The following is a 25,325-nucleotide window of genomic DNA, read 5'->3' as shown; positions in this document are numbered from 1 at the left end:
TGGGCCAAGAAACACAAGGATTGGATATTAGACAGTGGAAATCTGTACTTTGGTCTGATCGGTCCAAATGAGAGATTTTTGGTTCCAACCTCTGTGTCTTTGTGAGACGCAGAGAAGGTGAGCGGATGGTTTCTGCACGAGTGGTTCCCACCGTGAAGCATAGAGGAGGAAGTGAGATTGTGGGGGGGGGGAGCTTTGCTGGTGTCACTGTTGGCGATTTATTCAGAATTCAAGGCACACTGAACCAGCAAGGCTACCACAGCATTCTGCAGTAGCCAGCAAAATATAAATCATATTCTGTTTTTTTTAACACTTTTTTGTTTACTAGACAATTTCATGTGTTCTTTTATAGTTTTGATGTCTTCAGTATAAATCTACAATATAGAACCAATTAAAAAAAATAAAAAAGAGAAGATTTGTCCAAAGTTTTGACTGCGTCTAATACTAGTGTATATCTCTCCCAAAATATATATTCTGCATATATGTATAGACAGTGGGGCAAAAAAGTATTTAGTCAGCCACCAATTGTGCAAGTTCTCCCACTTAAAAAGATGAGAGAGGCCTGTAATTTTCATCCTAGGTAAACCTTAACTATGAGAGACAAAATGAGAAGAAAAAAAATCCAGAAAATCACATTGTCTGATTTTTAAAGAATTTATTTGCAAATTATGGTGGAAAATAAGTATTTGGTCATTAACAAACAAACAAGATTTCTGGCTCTCACAGACCTGTAACTTCTTCTTTAAGAGCCTCCTCTGTCCTCCGCTTGTTAACTGTATTAATGGCACCCGTTTGAACTCGTTATCAGTATAAAAGACACCTGTCCACAACTTCAAACAGTCACGCTCCAAACTCCACTATGGCCAAGACCAAAGAGCTGTCAAAGGACAACAGAAAAAAAAATGTAGACCTGCACCAGGCTGGGAAGACTGAATCTGCAATAGGTAAGCAGCTTGGTGTGAAGAAATCAACTGTGGGAGCAATTATTAGAAAATGGAAGACATACAAGACCACTGATAATCTCTGTCGATCTGGGGCTCCACGCAAGATCTCACCCAGAACGGTGAGCAAAAATCCCAGAACCACAGGGGGGAACTAGTCAATGAACTGCAGAGAGCTGGGACCAAAGTAACAAAGGCTACCATCAGTAACACACTACACCGCCAGGGACTCAATTCCTGCAGTGCCAGACGTGTCCCCCTGCTTAAGCCAGTACATGTCCAGGCCCGTCTGAAGTTTGCTAGAGAGCATTTAGATGATCCAGAAGAGGATTGGGAGAATGTCATATGGTCAGATGAAACCAAAATAGAACTTTTTGGTAAAAACTCAACTAGACGTGTTTGGAGGAGAAAGAATGCTGAGTTGCATCCAAAGAACACCATACCTACTGTGAAACATGGGGGGGGAAACATCATGCTTTGGGGCTGTTTTTCTGCAAAGGGACCAGGACGACTGATCCGTGTAAAGGAAAGAATGAATGGGGCCATGTATCGTGAGATTTTGAGTGACAACCTCCTTCCATCAGCAAGGGCATTGAAGATGAAACGTCGCTGGGTCTTTCAGCATGACAATGATCCCAAACACACCGCCCGGGCAACGAAGGAGTGGCTTCGTAAGAAGCATTTCAAGTTCCTGGAGTGGCCTAGCCAGTCTCCAGATCTAAACCCCATAGAAAATCTTTGGATGGAGTTGAAAGTCCGTGTTGCCCAGCGACAGCCCCAAAACATCACTGCTCTAGAGGAGATCTGCATGGAGGAATGGGCCAAAATACCAGCAACAGTGTGTGAAAACCTTGTGAAGACTTACAGAAAACATTTGATCTCTGTCATTGCCAACAAAGGGTATATAACAAAGTATTGAGATTAACTTTTGTTATTGACCAAATACTTATTTTCCACCATAATTTGCAAATAAATTCTTTTAAAATCAGACAATGTGATTTTCTAGATTTTTTTTCTCATTTTGTCTCTCATAGTTGAGGTATACCTAGGATGAAAATTACAGGCCTCTCATCTTTTTAAGTGGGAGAACTTGCACAATTGGTGGCTGACTAAATACTTTTTTGCCCCACATATATATATATATATATATTAGTGGTGGGCCGTTATCGGCGTTAATGTGCTGCGTTAACGTGAGACTCTTGTCGACGATAAAAAAAAATATCGCCGTTAATCTATTCTCAAAGTTGGGTTGGGAGCTGGGTCTATACTACGCAAGCGATGATGACTTTCACCTTGATAATTTAGCGCGGATGTATACCTAGCCGAATTGCACTGTAGGGGGCGAGATCGAGTCTTTGACCTGTGTTTCTTCTACTGTCTATGGATCTGACCCCGGTCAAATCAGCCACATTAAACGTGACATGCTAACATGGATACAGCAGGAATGAAGCCGCGGGGTTTGCTTCAGGGGAAATTTATTTTTAAGAAGCTTCCCGATGGAAACCTCGACAAAAATAAGGTTGTTTGCACCTTGTGCAATGCGGAATTAGTTTACTGTAGGAGTTCATCCAGTCTCAAGTACCACCTAAACGCAAAGCATCCCTTAGCTAATGCGGAAGATGCCGGGCCGAGCACTGATGTAGCGCGGGGGAAGACTCCTATGTTTGAGTGCAACCGAGGCAAGCCCGTCAGCACAGCTCTATCAGCCAAGCTAACTAGTCTCCTCGCTCAGTGGATTGCCACCAGCTGCAGGCCCATTAGCGTGGTTGAAGATGACGGGCTCGAGCTTGTTCTCCAGGCGGCCACAGGTGACCCATCTTACAAACTACCTGCGAGGCGAACTATCATGAGGAGAATAAATGACCAGCACGCAGAAGAGAAAGCTACGAAAGTTGAGAAGATGGTAGAGGCGAGGTCTGTAGCACTGACTGGGGACCATTGGACGTCCGTTAACAACGACAACTACCTTGGCGTTACAGTACACCTCATCGATGCTAGCTGGGAACTTCACTCCTTCGCTTAAGGTATGCTACGTTATGTCATTTTAAATTACATAATTTAATTTTGTAGCCTTTTAATTACCACCACGTTATGTTTGCTTCTTGATAATTGCTAGTTGTTTACTACTAGTAGTGAAATTATTCTAATTTACTTTGTCTGTCTTTGTCAGTTTGTGATGCATTTTGGAAACTGGAGATGAGCCCCTGGTCTAATGCACCACCTGGCTTGAGAAACCCGTTCTCAAAGACTTACTTTTAGTCATTATTTGGGTAGCACACATATTCTGAATGCCTTCGGCAGAATTCAAATGAGCCATTTTAATCTAGATTAATCTAGATTAATTCCAAGAATACAGTGAGATTAATCTAGATTAAAAAAATTAATCTATGCCCACCACTAATATATATATATATATATTGTTAGGGAATAATTTGCTTAGGTATTCAACCTTCGACAAAGTTAATCGTTTTCTCTTCTCACTGTCTCTTTTCCCATGGCATAGTTCTACGATGAGGGGCAGCTTGGCGCATTGTTGTTGCCAGCTTATCACCGAGCACAAGCTGACATGAGATAGTTTATTATTCAGGGACATCTAGAGGCCTTTCTTTTATCTGGAACCTAGATTCCCTGGCACACATTATTTTCTATGTACGAGAGCTCTAGTTAGATTCAGGGTCTGTATTTGTTTAGTCTCGCCGATAAAGAATGTTGATTATTACACTCCGAACTAGTTAAAACCTGGAACTACAGAAGAGTTCTTCAGAATTGGTTTGGCATCTCAACCGTGTGGTCAGATCGTGGCCCGTGACATGTCTTGTGAATTCTCCGACCGAAGCTCCAAATAAACTGTCAGTGTTTGCCATCAAACCTCCAGCTCTCCTCCTTGTGTCTCTCTGAGTCCCGTCTCCAATTGCTTCAGAAGTTTCCCCCACATATATATAAAGAATATATTATAAATACATGTTCATTTATATTAATGTTTTAATTACTTTATGACCTGTGTACTAGTTCCCCTATTATTTATCAAGTAACATTTTAGTTTTTTTTTTAAATGTATTATTGAACATATTTATTCATTGATTTTTTTATGAATTATTCTCCCGCAATTTGAATTAATCCAAAGTATTGTTTTTTATTTCCTTTTTACACATTTAAAAATAAAAGGTGAATAAAGAAGCACATTAAAACAACCAGGGGTAGACATTAAGGGTAAAATGCCACTGGCCATCCGGGCCGGTGGAATTGTATTATCACTGGCCCCACCATTGTAACCACTGGCCCGGAGCATTCGCCCAAAAAAAAAATCGACTTATAATGAAAAAAATTAACACATTTGTTGCAATAGTAATTTATGCACTAACTACATTACTACATCATCAGTTCTTCCTCATTTTCCTCAATTGACCATATTTGGTTTATTAAAATAATGATATTGTGGTCATTGTTAAAAAAAATCTGCTATTATTATGAGTATTATTATTTGTATAATGCGCTTTCTGCCTTCCTGTCATTAGGAGTTAGATATGTAATGTTATAGAGGCTATGTAATAGATTAGATTAGAACCTTCATTATCCTAAACTGCTGGGACATTTCCCTATAGCCAATACCTTTATATTGTCTACTCTTCACTTACTTGTCAGCATAGGTCGGCATTGATTACAGAGCCGACAGAAGAACTTGTTAATATTGGCATCATATTGAGAGGTGCAGTGACGCGTCCTAAAACCAGGAAGTAAGCCGCTGGTTCCCTCGACAAAATGCAATGGGATTTCTCCACAGGGTTTTGGAAAATAGCTGGAAATAAGGTCTGTGGAATACAAACCTGTTTGATAAATGCACGTTTTGTTCAGCCGGATAATCTCCACGTTTTGTTACCCTACTTTTATAATTTTCTAATCATAAATCTAATCGATAGATTATAAAAAAGGGTTTTAGGAGGCGTTACAGGGTGGCTAAAACCTTCTCACCCTCTTCTTCTAATACTCCCTGTTACTCTCATTTAACTCCTTTTATTTGAAGATTGTTTTTTGCCCGGCGCTTGGCCGGTTACCGCTGGTATTAAAAACATTTAGGCGAATGGTTAGGTGGCGCGATAGTCTGTAGTGAAGAAGGAGCGCGCTCCCGCTCACGGGAGCCTGCTCGCGCTGCGCTCCGCTCCCGCTCACGGGAGCCTGCTCGCGCTGCGCTCCGCTCCCGCTCACGGGAGCCTGCTCGCGCTGCGCTCCGCTCCCGCTCACGGGAGCCTGCTCGCGCTGCGCTCCGCTCCCGCTCACGGGAGCCTGCTCGCGCTGCGCTCCGCTCCCGCTCACGGGAGCCTGCTCGCGCTGCGCTCCGCTCCCGCTCACGGGAGCCTGCTCGCGCTGCGCTCCCGCTCACGGGAGCCTGCTCGCGCTGCGCTCCCGCTCACGGGAGCCTGCTCGCGCTGCGCTCCCGCTCACGGGAGCCTGCTCGCGCTGCGCTCCCGCTCACGGGAGCCTGCTCGCGCTGCGCTCCCGCTCACGGGAGCCTGCTCGCGCTGCGCTCCGCAGCAAACAGCTGTTTGCTTTTCACCCAACAACAACTCACGGGACGCTATGTTGTAGCGTTGATAAGCGAAACAATTTAACAAAATTGCTAGTCAAAATACCAATACCACAGGACAATTTTTTTTTTTTAAACAATATTTTTAGTGGCCCGAGCGGGCTAGTGGAAAGTACGTTATGCAGGCCCGGGGTGTCTAAATAGTGCTTCCGGGCCAGCGGGCCATTTATAATGTTGAGCCCTGAAAACATTGTCAATTTATGTCACATTTAAATCAACTGGCTACCTGCATAAAGTCAAGTGCTCGGTGCAGTTGTCGGCGAAATGTCGCTCCTCTGTTTTTATTTAAACAGCTCCTTATATCCGTTAGCGCAGCTAGCTAGCACCAGATGCTAACAACAAAAATACACGTAAGGTGTGCCCGTTCTCTCTCTCGCTCGCTTGCGCCACACATACACACACCCTCCCGGTCCTCCCGATGGCCAGTCGGTGCCTGCCGGTGAGCATGGAAGTGTGGTCTGCCGCAAGCGGGCGGCAGGAGCGGGGCTGTCAGCATCAGCTTGTAGATGGTATTTTAAACTCGATGCTCTCTGAAACTACGGGGCGGCCGAGGACAAAAAATACACATGCGTTAATCGCGTTAAAATAATTAGTGGCGTTATTAACACGTTAACTTGACAGCCCTACTATTTTTATAAATATATTTCAGGGTTCATACACTTTTTCACCAATGATTTTCAATGACTTCTCCATGATCTTTACCTAATTTTCCATGACCGAAAGAAATTAATCTTTCTCAGCGGTACCACTGACATTTTTTTATTTTAACATGGAACAGGAAAATAAGGCCAGCAAGCATATGAAACATGTTGTGCCTAACAAATCAAATAGTAGGCGTACTAGCTTCTACACGCTAAAGCAACTGAAGTCAGAGATGCAAACTCATCAGGTATGAAAAAGGTGACAAGGATCCGAGCCCCCGACCCCACGGAATATCGGCTTTAAAATTAGGAATAACAGAGGATTTTAGCAATCAGAACAACTAAAGCAGCAGTGTTAATAATAACAGAAACTCTAAAGAGTCATATATAATATAAATATATAAAAGCATTTATTAGGGCCCGAGCACGGAGCGCTAGGATCCAACGGCGTCCTAGCACGAAGTGCGAGGAACCTATTGTGATCCTACGTATCCTTATTAGGGCCTGAGCACGAAGTGTGCGAAGACCTATTGTTATTCGCACGATTCTTATTATTATTCCTCTGCTGTTAAATCCTGAATTTGAGGGCTTTACGAGGCCATTCATGCAGCGAAATTTTGCCCGGATGGCAGGACCGGTGAAAAATTCGACATTCTGGAGTCGATGGGTTAAAAAACTCCACCATGCTTGCACCGTAAGTCGGATGGACCTGAAAGTTTGCACACTTATCCGGGTGGACCTGCTCTACATAAAGTCCTCTTGAACCCCTAAGCTCCACCTACTTTGATTTTTTTTTTAATTAGCATAATGTTAAAAACAGTGAAATATTATCCTAAATTTCGATTTTGGTTTTATCAACACCAATCTTAGTATACAGCATCGGTGGAGGGTCACACACATTAACATATGAAATGAGCATGTTCAGGTAATAAATATGGCCACCGTTAATCAAAACGTATTAGCAAAAAGGTGTGGCTTAGAAAGAAATGCTCATAACTCATCAACAATGAATCCATTCACCACAGATTTTGGTGGATAATTTCAATCTGTGTTGGGGAATAGGCACACCAAAGCATTTTCATTTTGGAGGGGGGCGTCAAAAACACCACCAATTTATAAATCAAGAACGGATGGCCGAAATAAAACAAACTTTTTTTAGACATACTCTGGGGGTGACTATGAACTGAGATTTAAAGTGTCGAAACAAATGCAGAATGTGGGCGTGGCCTATAACAATTTTTTACATTGCGATAGCATAAAATGAGCTTCGGACGCAAAACTTGGGACACACGTCAAAGCCCACAATCTTTTCGCGAATGTAAAAGAAAAACGAAATAAAATAAAAAAACTGCTCACTAGCGCTTCCTATTGTGTGGTAGTCACATACAGTTTCTCAGATCTTCACGAATTTTGGCACAGACAATCGTCATGGAATAGCGAACATATTTTGAATTTGCTTCCATTAGCCCCGCCCCCGACAAAGTTGGCAATTTTGAAAATGTGCGTTTTTCATGCATTTTAAGGACATATTTCCGTACTCCTCCTAGGGGAATGATCGGAAAAATTCCAATCCAGGACAAGTTCAGCCCCTATCCAATATGATGCTTAATTGAGATCACATTTTTGATAGCTTAATCGTGGCGGTCGTAAGCTTACAGCGAATACCCAGTTTTTGACGATTTACATGTCACAAATTAATCCAAACTACATACAGTTTTTCCGAAATTCACGAGACGCTGTATATGCATTGCTCTTAATAATCTGGACATATTTCAAATTGGCTTTCTTTAGCCCGGCCCCCCCGAAAGTCGGTCATTTTCACAAATGTGCGTTTTTCATGCATTTTAAGCACATTTTTTCCTACTCCTCCTAGGGACATGATCGGAAAAAATCCAATCCAGGACAAGTTCAGCCCCTATGCAATATGATGCTAAATTGCGAAGAAAATAGTTGCTAGCTCAAACGGGGAGCTCGTAAGCTAACGGAGAATGTACAATTTTTGACGATTTACATGTCACAAATTAATCCGAACTACTTCATTTCCATTTTTGGAAACATTTACAAAGTCGCACCGTAAAATTGACCTGAAATTTTGCACACTTACTCAGGTGGACCTACTCTACATATTATGTCCTTGAACCCCGAGGCGTCGCCTACTTGATTTAGCTTTAATTAGCATAATGTTAAAAACCGTGAAATATTAACTTACATTTAAAATTGTTGTGTTTCAACTCCAAACTTAGTATACAGCATCGGTGGAGTGTCAAACACATTACCGAAGGAAATGGCCATGTTCAGTTGATAAATATGGCCGTCATTATTCTAAACGTGTTTGCAAAAAGGTGGGGCTTAGAAAGAAATGCTCATAACTCATCAACAATGTATCAAAAATAACACACATTCTGGTGGATAGGTTCAATCTGTATTGGGGAATAGGCACACAAAGGTATTTTCTTTTTGGACAATAGGGGGCGCCAAAAACACGACAAATGTATAACTCAAGAAAGGATGGACGAAATGTATTTTATTTTTTTAGACATACTCTGAGGGTGAGTATGAACTGTCGCAACAAATGACGAATGTGGCCGTGGCCTGCGTTTTTTCGTGCATATTAAGCACATGTTTGCTATTTCCTCAAAGGAAAATGATTGAAAAAAATTCTAATCCAGGACAACTTCAGCGCATATCCAATGGGATGCTACTTTGCAAAGGAATAGTCGTTCGCTCGAACGGGGAGCTCGTAGGCTAAAAAGTAAAAATGTTGACCATTTATATATCAGATAAGCTACTGATACCTGCCTGTCTGCCTGGCACATCCACACACACACACACACACACACACACACACACACACACACACACACACACACACACACACACACACACACACACACACACACACACACACACACACACACACACACACACACACACACACACACACACACACACACACACACACACACACACACACACACACACACACACACACACACACACACACACACACACACACACACACACACACACACACACACACACACACACACACACACACACACACACACACACACACACACACACACACACACACACACACACACACACACACACACACACACACACACACACACACCGCCTCTGCTGGCGGCAAATTCAATTATAACATACACCTATACACTCCACAACACACACCTACTCACTGTACAACACACACATACAGCTCCTAAAGCATATAATGTATATCAGGCTACAGCCCTTGTATATTTTATTATGTGAAGCACTATATGGTTTCATGAAAAATCTCTACTGTTTACTTGTATATATCTAGCATACAAATAAAGTGTGTAATGTAGGCCTGTTACATATATTATTGCTGTTCTCACTGTAAACATCGCGTATGAATGAAAGCAGTTGTATTAAAAAAAAAAAGTAGACTAAAATCCAGGGGGATGTGATTAGTGAGTAAACAAACGGTAAAGGGCAGAAAGTCTGATGCACATTTGATCATCTTAAATAACTTATAATCACAACGGGAACAGTTTGCAGAGCTGTGCTTCGTTGACATAAGTCCAGCCATGCGTCACGCCTCTTTTAAACATCACTGTTGGCTGAAATCGACTCCGGGGGATACATCCCTCGGTTATAGCTCCTCCAGAGAGACTCCTCTCTCCTCTAAATCAGTGTATCCTCGGTTACGGCTGCTCCAGACAGCCTCATCAATAATCGATCCTCGACGAGCCTTTAGAGAAATGTGTTTTCCTTCGAGACGGCGCCGACATCCGTTTCCGGGTCGCTGCCGGAGGGCCTGGGAGTCTGGGACGCGAAAATCATAGAAAGGACTCGCGCGCGTCTGCTTGACACCGGGACGACCGCCAAACCTCCCCGACAGGCGCACGGACGCGAAGGCCCATCCACAACTGCGTGCATGTCTGTGACCGCAGTTTTAATTATTATTATACTGAGCTTTCGTCCTGTTTTTAAGGGCTTTAGGATGCTTCAAAAGTTGTATAATTTTGCACCGAATCCAGGATCTTTGAAAAATTCAACATTCTGGAGTCAATGTGTTTAAATAGTCCAACATTCTCTCTAGCGCCACCCTATGGCCATTTCCATTTTTGGAAAGATGTACAAAGTTGCACCGTAACTCCGAAAGACCTGAAATCTTGCACACTTATTTGGGTGGACCTGCTCTACATATTATCTCCTTGAACTCCTAAGCTCCGCCTACTTTGATTTGATTTAAATGAGCATAATGTTAAAAATAGTGAAATATTAACTTAAATTTCATTTTCTTTTGTTTGAAACACCAAACTTAATATACAGCATCGGTGGAGGGTCAGACACATTACCGTAGGAAATGAGCATGTTCAGTCGATAAATATGGCCGTCATTAATCTAAACGTGTTCGCAAAAAGGCGGGGCTTAGATAGAAATGCTCATAACTCAACAATGTATCCAAACTAGAGAATGCAATTCCTGAAGTAATTGCTACAGATGTAGCGATTCATTTCAGACAGTTTGAAACGCGAGGGCCGTGATTGGTACGTGATCAGCCCTCGCTCAAGGGAAAACCTCCAGCTTGACTTGAGACCGCCCCCGTGATAGATAAATGTAATTATAATGAAGCCAGCTGCAATGGATCATTGATCCACCAAGGGTGCAGTGGGGTTCCACACTGGAGCTCATGTGAAATAAAGTCAGATACAGTACGCTGGATGTACAGCGGAAATTTGTTAAGATCCATATGTCACGGATATCATACTCTGTGCTAAATAAGAGACATGTAATCATTTACAAAACATCACCATGTTGTTATTTAACAAAATAATGTTGTTTAGTCGAAAAAAACGAACGGGAGGAAATGCAGCCCGGCTCTCGATTTTTAATCCTAATTTAATCATCATCTTCACCACGATCATTTATGTTTATGTTCGCCGAATTGACATGAAATCACTGACACATATGAATATACTGTATTCAACTTCATTAAAACGTTATTAACGATCTTGGTCTGCATGACGGGTGTTATTTTCCTCATAAGGAACAAGTCGCTGCAAATTATCCCGCTTATTACATGGCCACATTCTCAACAAATTAACGACATGACTCCCAATATTAATTTAAATGCTTTTATTGATTTAGAAAATGTTTTTATTGATTTAAAAAATAGTTGTATGTATTGATTTAAATTGACATGCATCCGCTAAGAAAAATAGTCCGTTGTTACCATTTTTTAAACAGTGTGAATGAAACGGCAGCTCTCTCCCCCATCCCCCCCTGATCTTTCTTCTCCAGCAGCTAAATTAACTGTAGGTTACTCTGAGTGACCATAGACTGTATGTGACAAGCTTACAGTTAGTGACGTAACAACACCATAAAAGCTGGTAGGTTGAAAGCAATACGGGAGGTAAAAATAACTACAATAATTGTGATTTATTTATTACATTACATTGCATTTTACATTACATTACATTACATTGCATTTAGCTGCGCTTTTATCCAAAGCGACTTACAATAAGTGCATTCGACCAGGAAGATACAACCTTTAAGAAAACAGAATCATATAAGTCCATCAGGTTTCATAGAGCCAAACATTTCAAGTGCTACTCAACTGGCATTTAGAAAGCCAGCCCTTTATTAGTATATAAGTGCTTTGTTAGTAATTCTATCGCTCGAAGTGGAGTCTAAAGAGATGAGTTTTCAGTTTATTTCAATTTATTGTGGCTTTTATGTTTTTAGGTATAAAATGTTATGTAATTCAGGCTTATAGTTCATCCTTCTCTAAAAGCCTTCAACAATGACAATATTCATAGTAATTGAATAAATCCTTCCAACACATTGTAAAAAATAGCCCACTGTAAGTTAAGAAATCATTCCAATATGTACATCTTCAGATGTAACAACAATAACATTATAAATAGTAACATAGCTGAACATGGTATTGCACATTTAGCTTTAAGTGTTACTGACCTGAGATGTTTTTATTACATGAATTAAGGTGACTGGGGCTTTGGGATGCAAACTCATCTGTATGAAAAAGGTGACAAGGATCCGAGCCCCCGGCTCCCCCACCCCACGGAATATCGGCTTTAAAATGAGGAATAACAGAGGATTTCAGCAGTCAGAACAACTAAAGCAGCAGTGTTAATAATAACAGAAACGCCAAAGAGTCACATCTAATAGAAATATATAAAAGCATTTATTTTAATTGTGTAGCAGTCAGTTTATAATTTTGGCAGCACTGTTGAGCATTTTGAAAATGTATTTTCATGCCTCTGTGCAAGGCTTAGTCTTTCTATCTTTATGGCCACATGGTGTAAAGTAACTAAGTTCATAAACTCAACAAGTACTATACTTGGGCACAATTTTGAGATACTTGTACTTTATTTAAGTATTTCAATGTTTTGCTACTTTGTTCTTCTACTCCACTACAGTTCAGAGGTACATGGTGTACTTCTACTCCACTCCATGTATTTAATACCTTTAGTTACTTTACAGATGTGGATGAATGATGTGAAATATAATCAAGTGTTAAATCAGACTTTAGTTCCACCTGGAGTAAATCCACAAGCTACCCTGCAGTATACAAAGTCATTCAAACTAGCTGCACCTTTACCAGCTTTGAGAACACTTTCATAATCAATCATTATAAAACATATCATATATATTATTCTGAAATGGACCAATCTGCACAATGAATACTTTTACTGTCGCTACTTTCACTATATTTTGATGAGAATACTTTTCTACTTTCACTTGAGGAACATTTTGAATGCAGGACTTTTCCTGTAACAGAGTATTCCTACACTCTGGTACTTCTACTTTTACTCAAGTACAAGACCTGAGTACTTCTACTTTTACTCTACAAGATCTGAGTACTTCTACTTTTATTCTAGTACAAGATCTGAGTGCTTCTACTTTTACTCAAGTACAATATATATATATATATATTAGGGATGCACCGAATATTCGGCCGCCGAAAATTATCGGCCGAAAATGGTTAAAAAGGCCCTTTCGGCTTTCGGCCGAAAGGGTTCTAGCACCGAAAAAATATCACCGAATGTCAGGGAACAGGGTTACGTTGGTAAACTAACGTGTTGTTGTGATGACGTAATCAAAAGGCGGCGACAAGCACGGGGCGCGACCATGCTCGTGGCTGGCTCACAGCCAACATGTCTGGCGCTTGGAGATATTTAAAAATATCAGAGAAAGAGGCGTAGATTGCGATTTGTAAAACGTGTTCAGCTGACATTTCTCGAGGGGGTGTAACTGCAAAGACTTTCACCACTTCGGGATTACTCCACCACTTGAAATCAAAACACCCGGACAAATATGCGGAGTAAGATCAAATCACAAGCACTGACAGCGAGAGACTGTTCAGCGCTGCCTCTCATGTGCTTGATGAGAAGAGGAACAGACTTATGGCTGATAAAGCAGAGAAGCTACTGTTCATTAAAAAGAACCTCCCACTTTTCCTTAATAAGTAGACAAGGCTGGTTTATCATAAGCTTATCTAGTTCTACATGTCCACTCTATACCCACTTTCCTGAACAATTTTCATTGTGAGTTATAATTCACTATCTCAGGTTATCATTAGGGGGAAATGACAGCAGCACAGTGTTCATTATATTGTACTTTCGGTATCTAAATGATACAATGTTGTTTACATTGCTCATGAGGACAGACCACCTTATTTGCAGATTCTTGAAATTGTAATTTAATTTGTAATTGATTGTGGATTTTGTATCCAGTTTTCACTTTATGTATCTTTATACAATGTTTACTACTTTGCTTATGAAATTGAATGGTAATTTCATTTGTAAATAGTTACATTCATGTGGATTTATCCAGTTTGCACATTTGTATGCATGCACTTATAGGTGCATTTGTTGTTGTTGAAGGCCTGGCTGTTACAGTCTTTATTTACACTATTTTGTTGTAGGCCTACTGGCCTAGATGTTTATGCAGTTTTAAAGCACCTTGGCTTTGTTCTGAATGCACTTTGTTGTAGTTATCCTACAGAGAAAAGAAAATGCACTTGACTTGGAATTAATAATGGTAAAAAATGTATACATTATATATATATATTTCTATTAATCATTTTCGGCCTTTCGGCATTCGGTTTTCGGCCAACTGTTTCCTATTTTCGGTATCGGTTTCGGGCAAGAATTTCCCATTCGGTGCACCCCTTATATATATATATATATATATATATATAATATACTTATACCACCTCTGTTTATAGCCTATGAAAAAAACTATTAGAAATACAAGGCTAAAGCTAACGTTAGCAGATAGTGACAATATATGCTAGCTAGCTAGCTCAACGATTCCTTAAATAATATTGTATATTATAAAATAGTCCGTTGTTACCGTTTTTTAAACAGTCTGAATGAAACGGCAGCTCTCAGCTGTGTATTTACACAACTAATGGCCCATCAACCACAGCTCTCTCCCGCCCTCCCCCCTGATCTTTCTTCTCCAGCAGCTAAATTAACTGTAGGTTACTCTGAGTGACAAGCTTACAGTAGACACAACACTGTCATTGCAAGTGACCCTCAGTTAGTTGACTTTTATGTTCAACTGCTAAATTCGTTACTGATAAAAAAGGGCTTCTACTGTACCTAATTACCTTAACACTAGAACCGCCAGAGGTTTTTGTATAGGCCTACCTAAAACCGTCATATCCCGCTATTAGAATGCAATTTTTAACAACATAGGGTGCTACATAACGCACTTTCAGGAAAAGTCACGGACTGGGAGACTTTAATATTTTATTGAAAAAAAGTTACATTGTACACACACAACACACATCACACAAATTGACCCGATTGGTGGTTCTAGTGTTAAATAAACTCACTAATTAATTAAACCAGTTCAATACGCATTATTCTTATTCTTATCATTCTTTATGAGCGCAGAAATAGTCTTAAAATCAGATCTGTTTTTTAAATGAAATCTGACGGCAGGCAGTTAGCTTTGATCACCTATGATAAATGCGCCACACCTAATCGCTGGCCATTCAGCCACAGAGCTCCCTCTATACAAATCAAACTGTAGACGGTGTGGAAGCACCTATTGTTTTAAATAATGGTCGGAATGTGACCTGTGAGCCGTCTGAATTACCGTGGGACAGCACATTCTAAACTAAAATGTTCAATCAATAAAGTAACATCTTATCTTAATAATATCTTCATATTAATAATAATAATAAATCATACAGTATGTGTCCAAAAGGGAGCAGGAGGAAGCAAACACAAAAATATACAAAAAATATACTGCATATTAAAGCAAACGATTGTAAAGGTAAAAGTATGAGCATGACAAATAAAGAAGTGTAATGTAAACATTTACATTATTATTATGATTATTTAATATATAAAGACTATATATTATTGAATTACAAGATTAGATATACTTTAGTATAGTATCTAAAATATTGATGTGTTCTAATGCTCTTCAAAACGCAACTGAAAGTCCATGAAACTTGTCTTTCTGTATTTGTGAATGAAGCGCCATCTCCTGGTTAAAACCTGAAATGGAAAATCTGGCAACGCCCTCTTGGAAAATAGTGGGAGGGCTTAACATTCCTCTATACTGGTCTTAGGCAGGTCGTAGGCAGGAAGCTGTAAGCTAGAGTCTGAAATGAAGTGCTACATCTGTAGTGCAGGGCTCGACATTAACGACTGCCTCATGGCCCGAGGCAATCTAGTATTTAGCTTGGGCAATGAAGCCTCACCTGCTGGTTGCCCGATCGGGCAATCTATTATGGCAATTGTGGAGACGTGTTAGTGCCTGATAGCGGTCAAATCGGTTGGAAAACGATGAAAAAGTTGCCAAAAGTCGGTCAACCCGTCTTTCTTCATGGACGTCGCCATTTTGTGTGCTTCGCAGATTCGCTCGGCTCCTCTCGACTGCTGCTCGGTCAGCTTCCGGATGAGGAGGCATTCGTTCAACCAACTTCGCGATGTTCGGGCTGGCCCGGTCAATACGATTTATATACAATGAATACTACCGGGACAATGAATCGAATGCAGCCACATTTTCGCAGGAATTTCAATTTGTCACGGATTCTGATGCTGAATACATAACGATCAAATCATTTAAAGTCAGTGTATTACAATGTTTCTTAGTCCACCAAAGCAAGGTGAACAACCTGGAAAGAAGAAGAGAAAGACTGAGCTGCAGTCCCCCCCTAAAAAAGAGAATCAAAAAGAGAATCCCAGTCAGAAGAAGAGAGAATCCAGAAGGCAAGAGATTATTATTATTTCAGGGTGGTTTCGACCTCTTGCCAATTCTTAATTTCTAATAAGCCTGCCAGTGTACACTCGAGGTCTCCCAGACTAACAGTAGATAACATTACAAATATTTTTAACATGGGCCATGATAGTGTAAATAATGTTTGTTTTGGCAGTTATAACTGAATGTAATGTTTTCTACTTTTGTACATCTGGAAGGCATTTGCCTTCATCAGATGGAAAGTGTCTTGACCAACAACTTAAGTATTTCTTATAGCTATGCAGGGCATGCAAGCGAGCAAACACAAAAAAGAACTCATGCAAACAAACAAGTGAAATGAAGAATACAATTGAAATTATACAATATGATATTGTGTTGGTTTATCTTATAATTCAGTCTAGAGAATGCACCAGACAGCATCTAAGACCTGCAAAAATCGAAATGTTCAAGGGGGAGGCCCCCCAAACCCTTAGTGCGTCATTTCGTCCACACGCATTTTTCAGGGCCATCTCTATTGGGCTCAGGGCCATCTGTAAATGAGCTTAGATGGCACACAGGGCCATCTCCCAAAATCCTTAATGTCATGCACTGTAGTGGGAATGCTTTATGCTGAAAAGCTGACGCTAAACTGCTATGCTGAAATGTAATGTGTAAGAAGAAAGTGAAGAATTTAGATGCTTGAATGTGTGATGAGAGAAGAAAAGAAAGTAAAAAGGCTTGGAAAAGCAGCAGAATATTTGAACTGCAAACTTTTGAACTAACTTGATGGTGAATGATCTGTCGCCATGCCAACAGCATTTGATGACATCCCATAATACGATTAGATGCGTTGATGGCTGCAATTCTTCATTTCACTTGTTTGTTTGACTCAAGTTTACTTATCAATACTAAACAAAAATTAAATTATACCTCCTTTGAAAGCCTCGTTTTTAGTCTTACGCATCCGACCTGGAAAACTTTGCAGCCAATCTTATTTGTTACAGTGTACCGTGCACCAGGTCCTTATTCAGTATTCTTATCAGAATTCTCTGAGTTTTTATCAACTTTGGTACTTAAAACAGATAAAGTAATTATCGTAGGTGACTTTAATATTCATGTTGACGATGATAAAAATAGCCTTACTGTTGCATTTAAGTCTATATTAGATTCTGTTGGTTTCTGTCAGAGTGTAAATAAAACAACTCACTGCTATAATCACACTCTCGACCTTGTTCTGACTTATGGTATTGAAATTGAGCAACTATTAGTCGAACCGCATAATCCTGCTTTATCCGACCATTTCTTAGTAACTTTTGAAGTACTGTTACTAGACTACAAAGCATTAGTCAAAAGCTCCTGCAGCAGAAACCTATCTGTTAGTGCTATAGCCAAATTTAAGGAAGGGATTCCACCAATACATAACTCGATAGCATGTCTGCATGTAAGGGAGGAAACTTATACAAAATGTACACCACCCCAAATTGATCATGTTGTTGATAGTGCTACAGATGCGCTGCGAATAAAATTAGACTCTGTTGCTCCTTTGAAAAAGAAGAAAATAAAACGACAGATTAGCTCCATGGCATAATGCCGAAACTCGCAAAATAAATCAAAAGTCGAGACGACTTGAAAGGATATGGCGTTCCACTAAACTTGAAGAATCTCGTTTAATTTGGCATATTACTGTCAATGAATATAAGAAAGCACTACATAAAGCGAGAACAGCCTACTACTCTTCATTAGTAGATGAGAATAAGAATAATACAAGATTTCTTTTCAGCACTGTAGCCAGGCTGACAGAGAGCCACAGCTCGACTGAGCCTTCTATTCCCATAGCAGTCAGTAGTAATGATTTTATGTAATTTTTTAACGATAAAATTGTTACTCTTGGAAACAAAATCAATGACCTCTGGCCTTTGACCAGTATAGTGTTATCAACAGCTCCCGGAAACGTAAGTTCTAATATTACACTAGATAGTAAACCAGAATGCTTTTCAGCCATAAACCTTGAACAATTAAATTCAATGATTCTCTCTTCTAAACCATCAACGTGTATCTTAGACCCGATTCCAACTAAGCTGTTAAAAGAAGTTTTTCCATTAATTAGCACTTCTTTATTAAATATTATGAATATGTATTTATTATCAGGCTATGTTCCACAATCATTCAAAGTAGCAGTGATAAAACCGCTTCTTAAAAAGCACAACCTCGATCCAGAGGTTTTAGCCAACTATAGACCTATTTCTAATCTTCCGTTCCTCTCAAAGATTCTTGAGAAAGCAGTCGCAAAACAGCTGTGTGATTACTTAAAAAACTATGATTTATTTGAAGATTTTCAGTCTGGGTTTAGAAAACAACATAGCACAGAGACAGCTCTGGTTAAAGTCACAAATGACATTCTAACCTCAGACAAGGGACTTGTCTCTATTCTTGTCTTGCTCGATCTTAGTGCTGCATTTGATACTATCGACCATGATATCCTATTGCAAAGACTAGAGCACTTAGTTGGCATACAGGGAACTGCTTTAGGCTGGTTTAGGTCCTATCTATCTGAACGCTCTCAGTTTGTACGTGTCAACGATGAATCTTCCATGCAAACCAAAGTTAGCCATGGAGTGCCACAGGGCTCAGTGCTTGGACCTATTTTGTTCACACTATGCTTCCGTTAAGTAATATTATAAGGAATCATTCTGTAAACTTTCATTGTTATATGGATGATACTCAACTATATTTATCAATCAAGCCTGATGAAATTAATCATCTAAATAAAATTCAAGACTGCCTCAAGGACTTAAAAACGTGGATGACCTTTCATTTTTTGATGTTAAACACGACCAAAACTGAAGTTATTGTACTTGGCCAGAAAAATCTACGAAACAAATTATCTAAAGATATACTAACTATGGATGGCATTCATTTGGCCTCCGGTGAGACTGTAAGAAATCTTGGTGTTATATTTGATCAGGATTTATCCTTTAACACCCACATAAAATCAATTTCAAGGACCGCCTACTTCCATCTACGTAACATTGCAAAAATCAGGAATATCTTGCCTCAAAACGATGCAGAGAAACTAGTCCATGCATTTGTTACTTCAAGGCTGGATTATTGTAACTCCTTATTATCAGGGTGTACCAAGAAGTCAGTCAAGTCGCTTCAGCTGATTCAAAATGCTGCAGCTCGTGTACTAACCAGAGTTAGGAAAAGGGACCACATTACTCCTGTTCTGGCTGCCTTACACTGGCTCCCTATAGAACACAGGATATAATTTAAAATTCTTCTTCTCGCCTACAAAGCCCTTAATGGGCAGGTGCCATTTTAGCTTAAAGAACTCATTATACCCTACTGTCCTACAAGGGCATTGCGTTCCAAGAATGCAGGGTTGTTGGTTGTTCCTAGAGTCTCTAAAAGTACAATGGGAGCCAGAGCCTTTTCTTATCAAGCTCCACTTTTGTGGAATCAGCTTCCAGTTTGTGTTCGGGCGGCAGACACCCTATCCGTTTTTAAGAGTGCGCTTAAGACCTTCCTTTTTGATAAAGCTTATAGTTAGGGCTGATTAGATTCAGCCCCTAGTTTTGCTGATATAGGCGTAGTTTGTCGGGGGACATCTTACTTCTTCCTTCTCTCTGTCTATACCTGTGTACTCTCATGTTCCGATTAACCCAGCTTCCCCAAATGTCTTTCTTTTTGGTGTCTATATACGCCGGGATCCGGAGTCATGGATGATCCTGCGGTCCTCTGTAATGGATCGCGAGTCCTGGATCTTGAGTCGTGGCTGTGGTCCTGGATCATAAGTCCTGGATGGATATCCTCGTGGATTCATCTTCCTATTATACACACATGCATTTCCAAACATTTGGACTACCTATGTTGCAAATATATTATCTTTTCAATTTACACACGGCATCTATTGCACGTCTGTCCGTCCTGGGAGAGGGATCCCTCCTCTGTTGCTCTCCCTGAGGTTTCTCCAATTTTTCCCTTTAAACTATGGGTTTTCTCTGGAAGTTTTTCCTTTTACGATGTGAGGGTCTAAGGACAGAGGGTGTCGTATTGTCATACTGATATTCTGTACAAACTGTGAAGTCCACTGAGACAAATGTAACATTTGTGATATTGGGCTATATAAATAAACATTGATTGATTGATTGATCGTTACCAAATCTGTGAAGTTTTGGGCCATTTGGAGCATTTTCACTGAAGTTATGAGAAAACCGTGTTTCATGGCGAGAATTGTGTTGCCATGGCAACGGCATTTGTAGAAATCTCAAAACTGTCCCGTAGATGTCATCACGGCTGGACTGTGAGCACACATGTGAAGTTTGAGCACTTTTTGAACATTTTCATAGGAGTTAGCGACATCGTCTTTTATGGCGAGGGATGCGTTTCCATGGAAACGGCATATGATGAATCCCCATAATTGAAGTAGAGCTGTTGAGGGCTGGACCGTTAACCATTATCTGAAGTGTGGTGCTGTTTTTACCCTTTTCATAGGCGTTACGACAACATCGTGTTTTATGACAAGGGATGCGTTTCCATGGAAACGGCATATGGTGAGATGTCAGATTTGACGAAGAGCTGTTGAGGCATGGAGAGGTGATATACAGGTGAAGATTGTGGGACGACCGGACCGTGTCTATTGGAGCTACAGCAACATCGTGTTTTATGGCGAGGGATGCGTTTCCATGGCAAAAGCCTATGGTGAGATCTCAGATTTGGCGTAAAGCTGTTGAGGCATGGACCGGTGATATACAAGCGAAGTTTGGGGGGTGATCGGACCGTGTCCATTGGAGTTACAGCGACATCGTGTTTTATGGCGAGGGATGCGTTTCCATGGAAACGGCATATGATGACACCCTATAATTGACGTAGAGCTGTTGAGGGCAGGACTATTAACCATTATCTGAAGTCTGCTTCTCTGAGCATGTCAGTTGGAGTTATGAAATCATCGTGTTCCATGACACAGGTGTTTATATTTGAGCTAACGACGTGCCCAGAGATCAAAGGTTTCCATGGTGATCAAATAAATGTGGCAAAGGCTCAAATTTGTTGAACAACACATTTGTAACAGGTCTGTTAATTGACCAAAAAATATGAACAGTTGGAAGATTGAAAATGGGATTATTGTTATGAGGATTATTTGTAGGTCATTGAAAAGTAGAATCATTTAGAAAGATGTGAACATTGAAGTTTCTATTTTAGAAAAGCTGACACTTTATAAGTTTAAGTAACTTTATAAGATTCATAAGTCATATTTAAGGATGTGCAATACTTAAAACGTTTATAAAGATCCTCTGAGTGTGTGTCATTAGTTAGCTGATGGTATGTTAGGGATGAATACCTTGACATTTTGACTACAAGAGCTTGAATCAAACAAGCAAAGATTAACTCACATAGCAACAGTCGCACCTGGTACAGTATATATGTGGTGTGGCTGAGTACTTTAAAGGGTTCATGAATAGAGGGAACTTGAATGTGAAATGAGAACAAGAAAATAAAAGTCTAAATGCATGAAAAAGCAGCAGAATATTTGAACTGAAAACTTTAGAAATAAAAGCATACATCACCAATAATGTCTAAAATATGTGGAACATGTTGAAGTCAGTATGAAGTCTTCAGACGAAAAAGAATAGGCTGAGACAGTCTGTTAAACTATTTGTAGATATCTTCTAAAGCCTACAAATAAAGTGTGTAATGTAGGTCTGTTACATATATTATTGAGCGATATATATTATACACTAGTGTTGCACGGTGTACCGATACTGGAAAGGTACCACGATACCCGGCCGTTAAAAACGGTACGATTCCTCCGTTTCATTAGTATCGGTACTTTAACAATGACGGGGAAAAGTACTACGGTGAGAAAGCGCCGTTTTAATAAGAGCCGTGTGTATTCAGCGGTCTGCTTCCACTCCCTGCACTGCAGCCGTGCCTGCAGTCCTGCCCCTCTCAAGCACGTTCTAAATCCCTCCCCTCTCTCGTGCATGCGGCCACGCGCTAGCTGACAGAGCATGTGAGAAAACTAAACGAGAAGCATGGCTGCAAGTGGGAGTGCAACTGCCGCTGCGCCTTGGATGGTTGACAAAAAAGACGCCAGAAGCGAAATTTGGAAGTATTTGAGCTACATCTCTGACAGTGAGGGCAAGACTAAGGACACCACAAGGCCTGTCTTTGAGAAATGTTTTAGATCCCTACAAACCAAGGGAGCCAACACATCAAACTTGGCTAAGCACCCGCCGACCGGCATCCAGAGCTGTTTAAAGAATTTAAAGACAGACAGGTTAGCAAATGTGATAGATAACATAATTAAATCATGCTCAAGCCCATGCCCTCAAATCTAAGTCAAACAAGTGTAATTTATTTTGTAACAAACGAACGTTTTCGTAGTTTGATGAGGCAATTAATGGCAATGATAACTGTCTTATATGGCTATCTTTTTAGCTAATTTACCAATGTGGCTAACATCTGCAATATACATTTTGTCAATAATTATTTATATTACTGTTACATGACATGTACATGTTAATAAAATATAAAAAAATATATATTTTATAAAACAAAAAAGTTGTTTGAGATGATGCTTAATTTTATTTAATACGAATTCTTGTCATTTATTTTGTTTATTGTTCTCATTGTTATGGTTATGGTTCTGGTGTGAAATAAAGCACAATAATTACATTTAAGACTGTTTCCCTTTTTTTAAGAAAAGTATCGAAAAAGAATCGGAATCGCAATTCTTGACTTGGTATCGGTATCGAAACCAAAATGTTGGTATCGTGACAACACTATTGTACACACTGATCTGCTTTCTGCACTGACCTCAGCAGCTGTTCTCACTGTAAACATCACAATGAAAGCAGTTGTATTAAAAATAAAAAATAGCCTAACATCCAGGGGAGATGTGATTAGTGAGTAAACAAACGGTAAAGGGAAGAAAGTCTGATGCACATTTGATCATCTAAAATAACTTATAATCACAACAGGATCAGTTTTCAGAGCTGTGCTTCGTTGACATAAGTCCAGCCATGCGTCACGCCTCTTTTAAAAACATCACTGTTGGCTGAAATTGACTCCATAGAATAAATCAGTGTACCATCGGTTATAGCTCCTCCAGAGAGACTCCTCTCTCCTCTACATCAGTGGACCCTCGGTTATAGCTCCTCCAGAGAGACTCCTCTCTCCTCTAAATCATTGTATCCTCGTTTACGGCTCCTCCAGACAGCCTCCTTGATAATCGATCCTCTACGAGCCTTTAGAGAAATGTGTTTTCCTTCGAGACGGTGCGCCAACATCCGTTTCCGGGTCGCTACTGGAGGACCTGGCAGTCTGGGACGCGAAAATGATAGAAACCACAAACGGCTCATTTCGGAGGACTCGCGCACGTCTGCTTGATGCCGGGACAACCAGCCGCCCTCCCCGACAGGCGCACGGACGCGAGGGCCCGCTCATCACTGCGCGCACATCTGTGACCGCAGTTTTAATTATTGTAATAAAGTACATTTGTCTAATAATACTTACATACTTTTACTTCCCATGTCATGCTTTGCCGGTTATTACCCGTCCCCTTGTGTTTTATGAAGGTTTTTCTGCATGTAAACGGTCTGCAAAGTCACAAACCCTCAAAGTACACCCTGTAGCGAATAAAACTCTAACACGGAAAAGACCTGTCTATGCTGCCCCAGATCGCCTCGTTGGAGATTTCTCTTTTTCTTCCTGGGTACAGTGACGTCACCATACCCAAATGGACCAATCCGTGGAGCTCCTCACACACACATACTCTCTCAGCTGTGAAACTATGATGCGCTGGGGGGGTGCTAGTGGAGCCTCACAGTGGCGCGCTTACACTGTAGGTGCGCCGTGTTTGGGGGTGCGGGTGCTCGTGGACACGGCACCCAGACCCCACGCAGCATTCTCATCTGTTTGTCATTACTGGTGTCATTTTCGGGTTGCTAACGCCATTGTAACACATAATCACAGATGTTCCGCTGTAATGGTGGTGGACTCATCAGAGCACAGAGGGCTCATAGGGAGGGGGAGGCAGGAGCTCCAACAAGCCGTTTAGGACAGAGTGAATACACATACTATACAGAGATGCTGTATGAGAAACCAATGTGAGTTTGGAAAATTGCACAATATAAATATATTCTAGTATACCTCAACAATTGAATTAGAGTTTAAAGTGTTAATAAAAAAGTAAAGGGAACAGACCTGCTTTGTGTATCCGAAGCTGAGGCTGTAAAACAGCGTCCAGTAGTTTCTGGAGTCTCTCGTTCTCCTCTTTTGAACGAGACAGCTCCTCCTCGAGCTCTGCTATAGTCTTTTCAAACAGAGCAAATATCTCTTCAGCAGCAGCAGTGAGTCGCTGCTTCTTCAACAACAGCAGCATTTGGACTTTACTCATGTTTACTAGATCACTTTTTCCTGCAAACTCCGTTAAACACACCGTTTCTCTCTTCATCAAACTCTCAATCTGACTAGTGTTGCCAACGTGTTTCCAGCTAGCATGCTAAGCTAGCTCCTACAGTCCGAGGTAAACGCTCCAGAAAAAAGAGCACAGAGTCCATTCGGAGGTTTATCCAGACACACAGATGATGGATCAGTAGTGCTGGAGCTCACACACACTTTCTCAGGAACACAGAGAGAGAGAACCGTAGCGACGAGACGCCACCTCGATCCAGGTTTGAAAGAGCTGGGAACTTCACTTCCGGTGCGGTTTGAGGACGTCAAAATAAAAGCAGGAAGGATTTCTTCTTGTTTGTTTTAACATCCGGACATTGCATTACCGCCTACTGGATACATATAGAGAGGCGAAGTCACGCCCATCTACTTCCGGTCCATGGGACCCCGGAAGCGAAAAATTATACATTGAATTCAATGGAGAGAGAAAACGTATCTTTTGATCCCGTTTGAATTGTGCCACGAACTACACATATGATGTTT

General features: G+C 40.6%; 1 protein-coding gene across 1 annotated transcript in view; it reads right to left on the bottom strand.

The window, feature by feature from the left end:
• LOC307043120 (uncharacterized protein) overlaps positions 1 to 25,064 on the bottom strand; it is a 30,812-nt gene extending 5,748 nt beyond the window's left edge. Inside the window, exon 1 of the mRNA XM_079687366.1 lies at positions 24,594 to 25,064. Within this exon, the coding sequence (XP_079543492.1) occupies positions 24,594 to 24,843 (250 nt within the window). The 5' untranslated portion in view covers positions 24,844 to 25,064. The remainder of the gene's footprint in view (positions 1 to 24,593) is intronic.
• Between the last annotated feature and the right edge of the window lie 261 nt (positions 25,065 to 25,325).

The sequence above is a fragment of the Notothenia rossii genome (genome assembly GCF_949606895.1).
Source record: "Notothenia rossii genome assembly, chromosome: 6".
NCBI lineage: Eukaryota > Metazoa > Chordata > Actinopteri > Perciformes > Nototheniidae > Notothenia > Notothenia rossii.
This window is presented reverse-complemented; position numbering and strand designations above follow the sequence as displayed.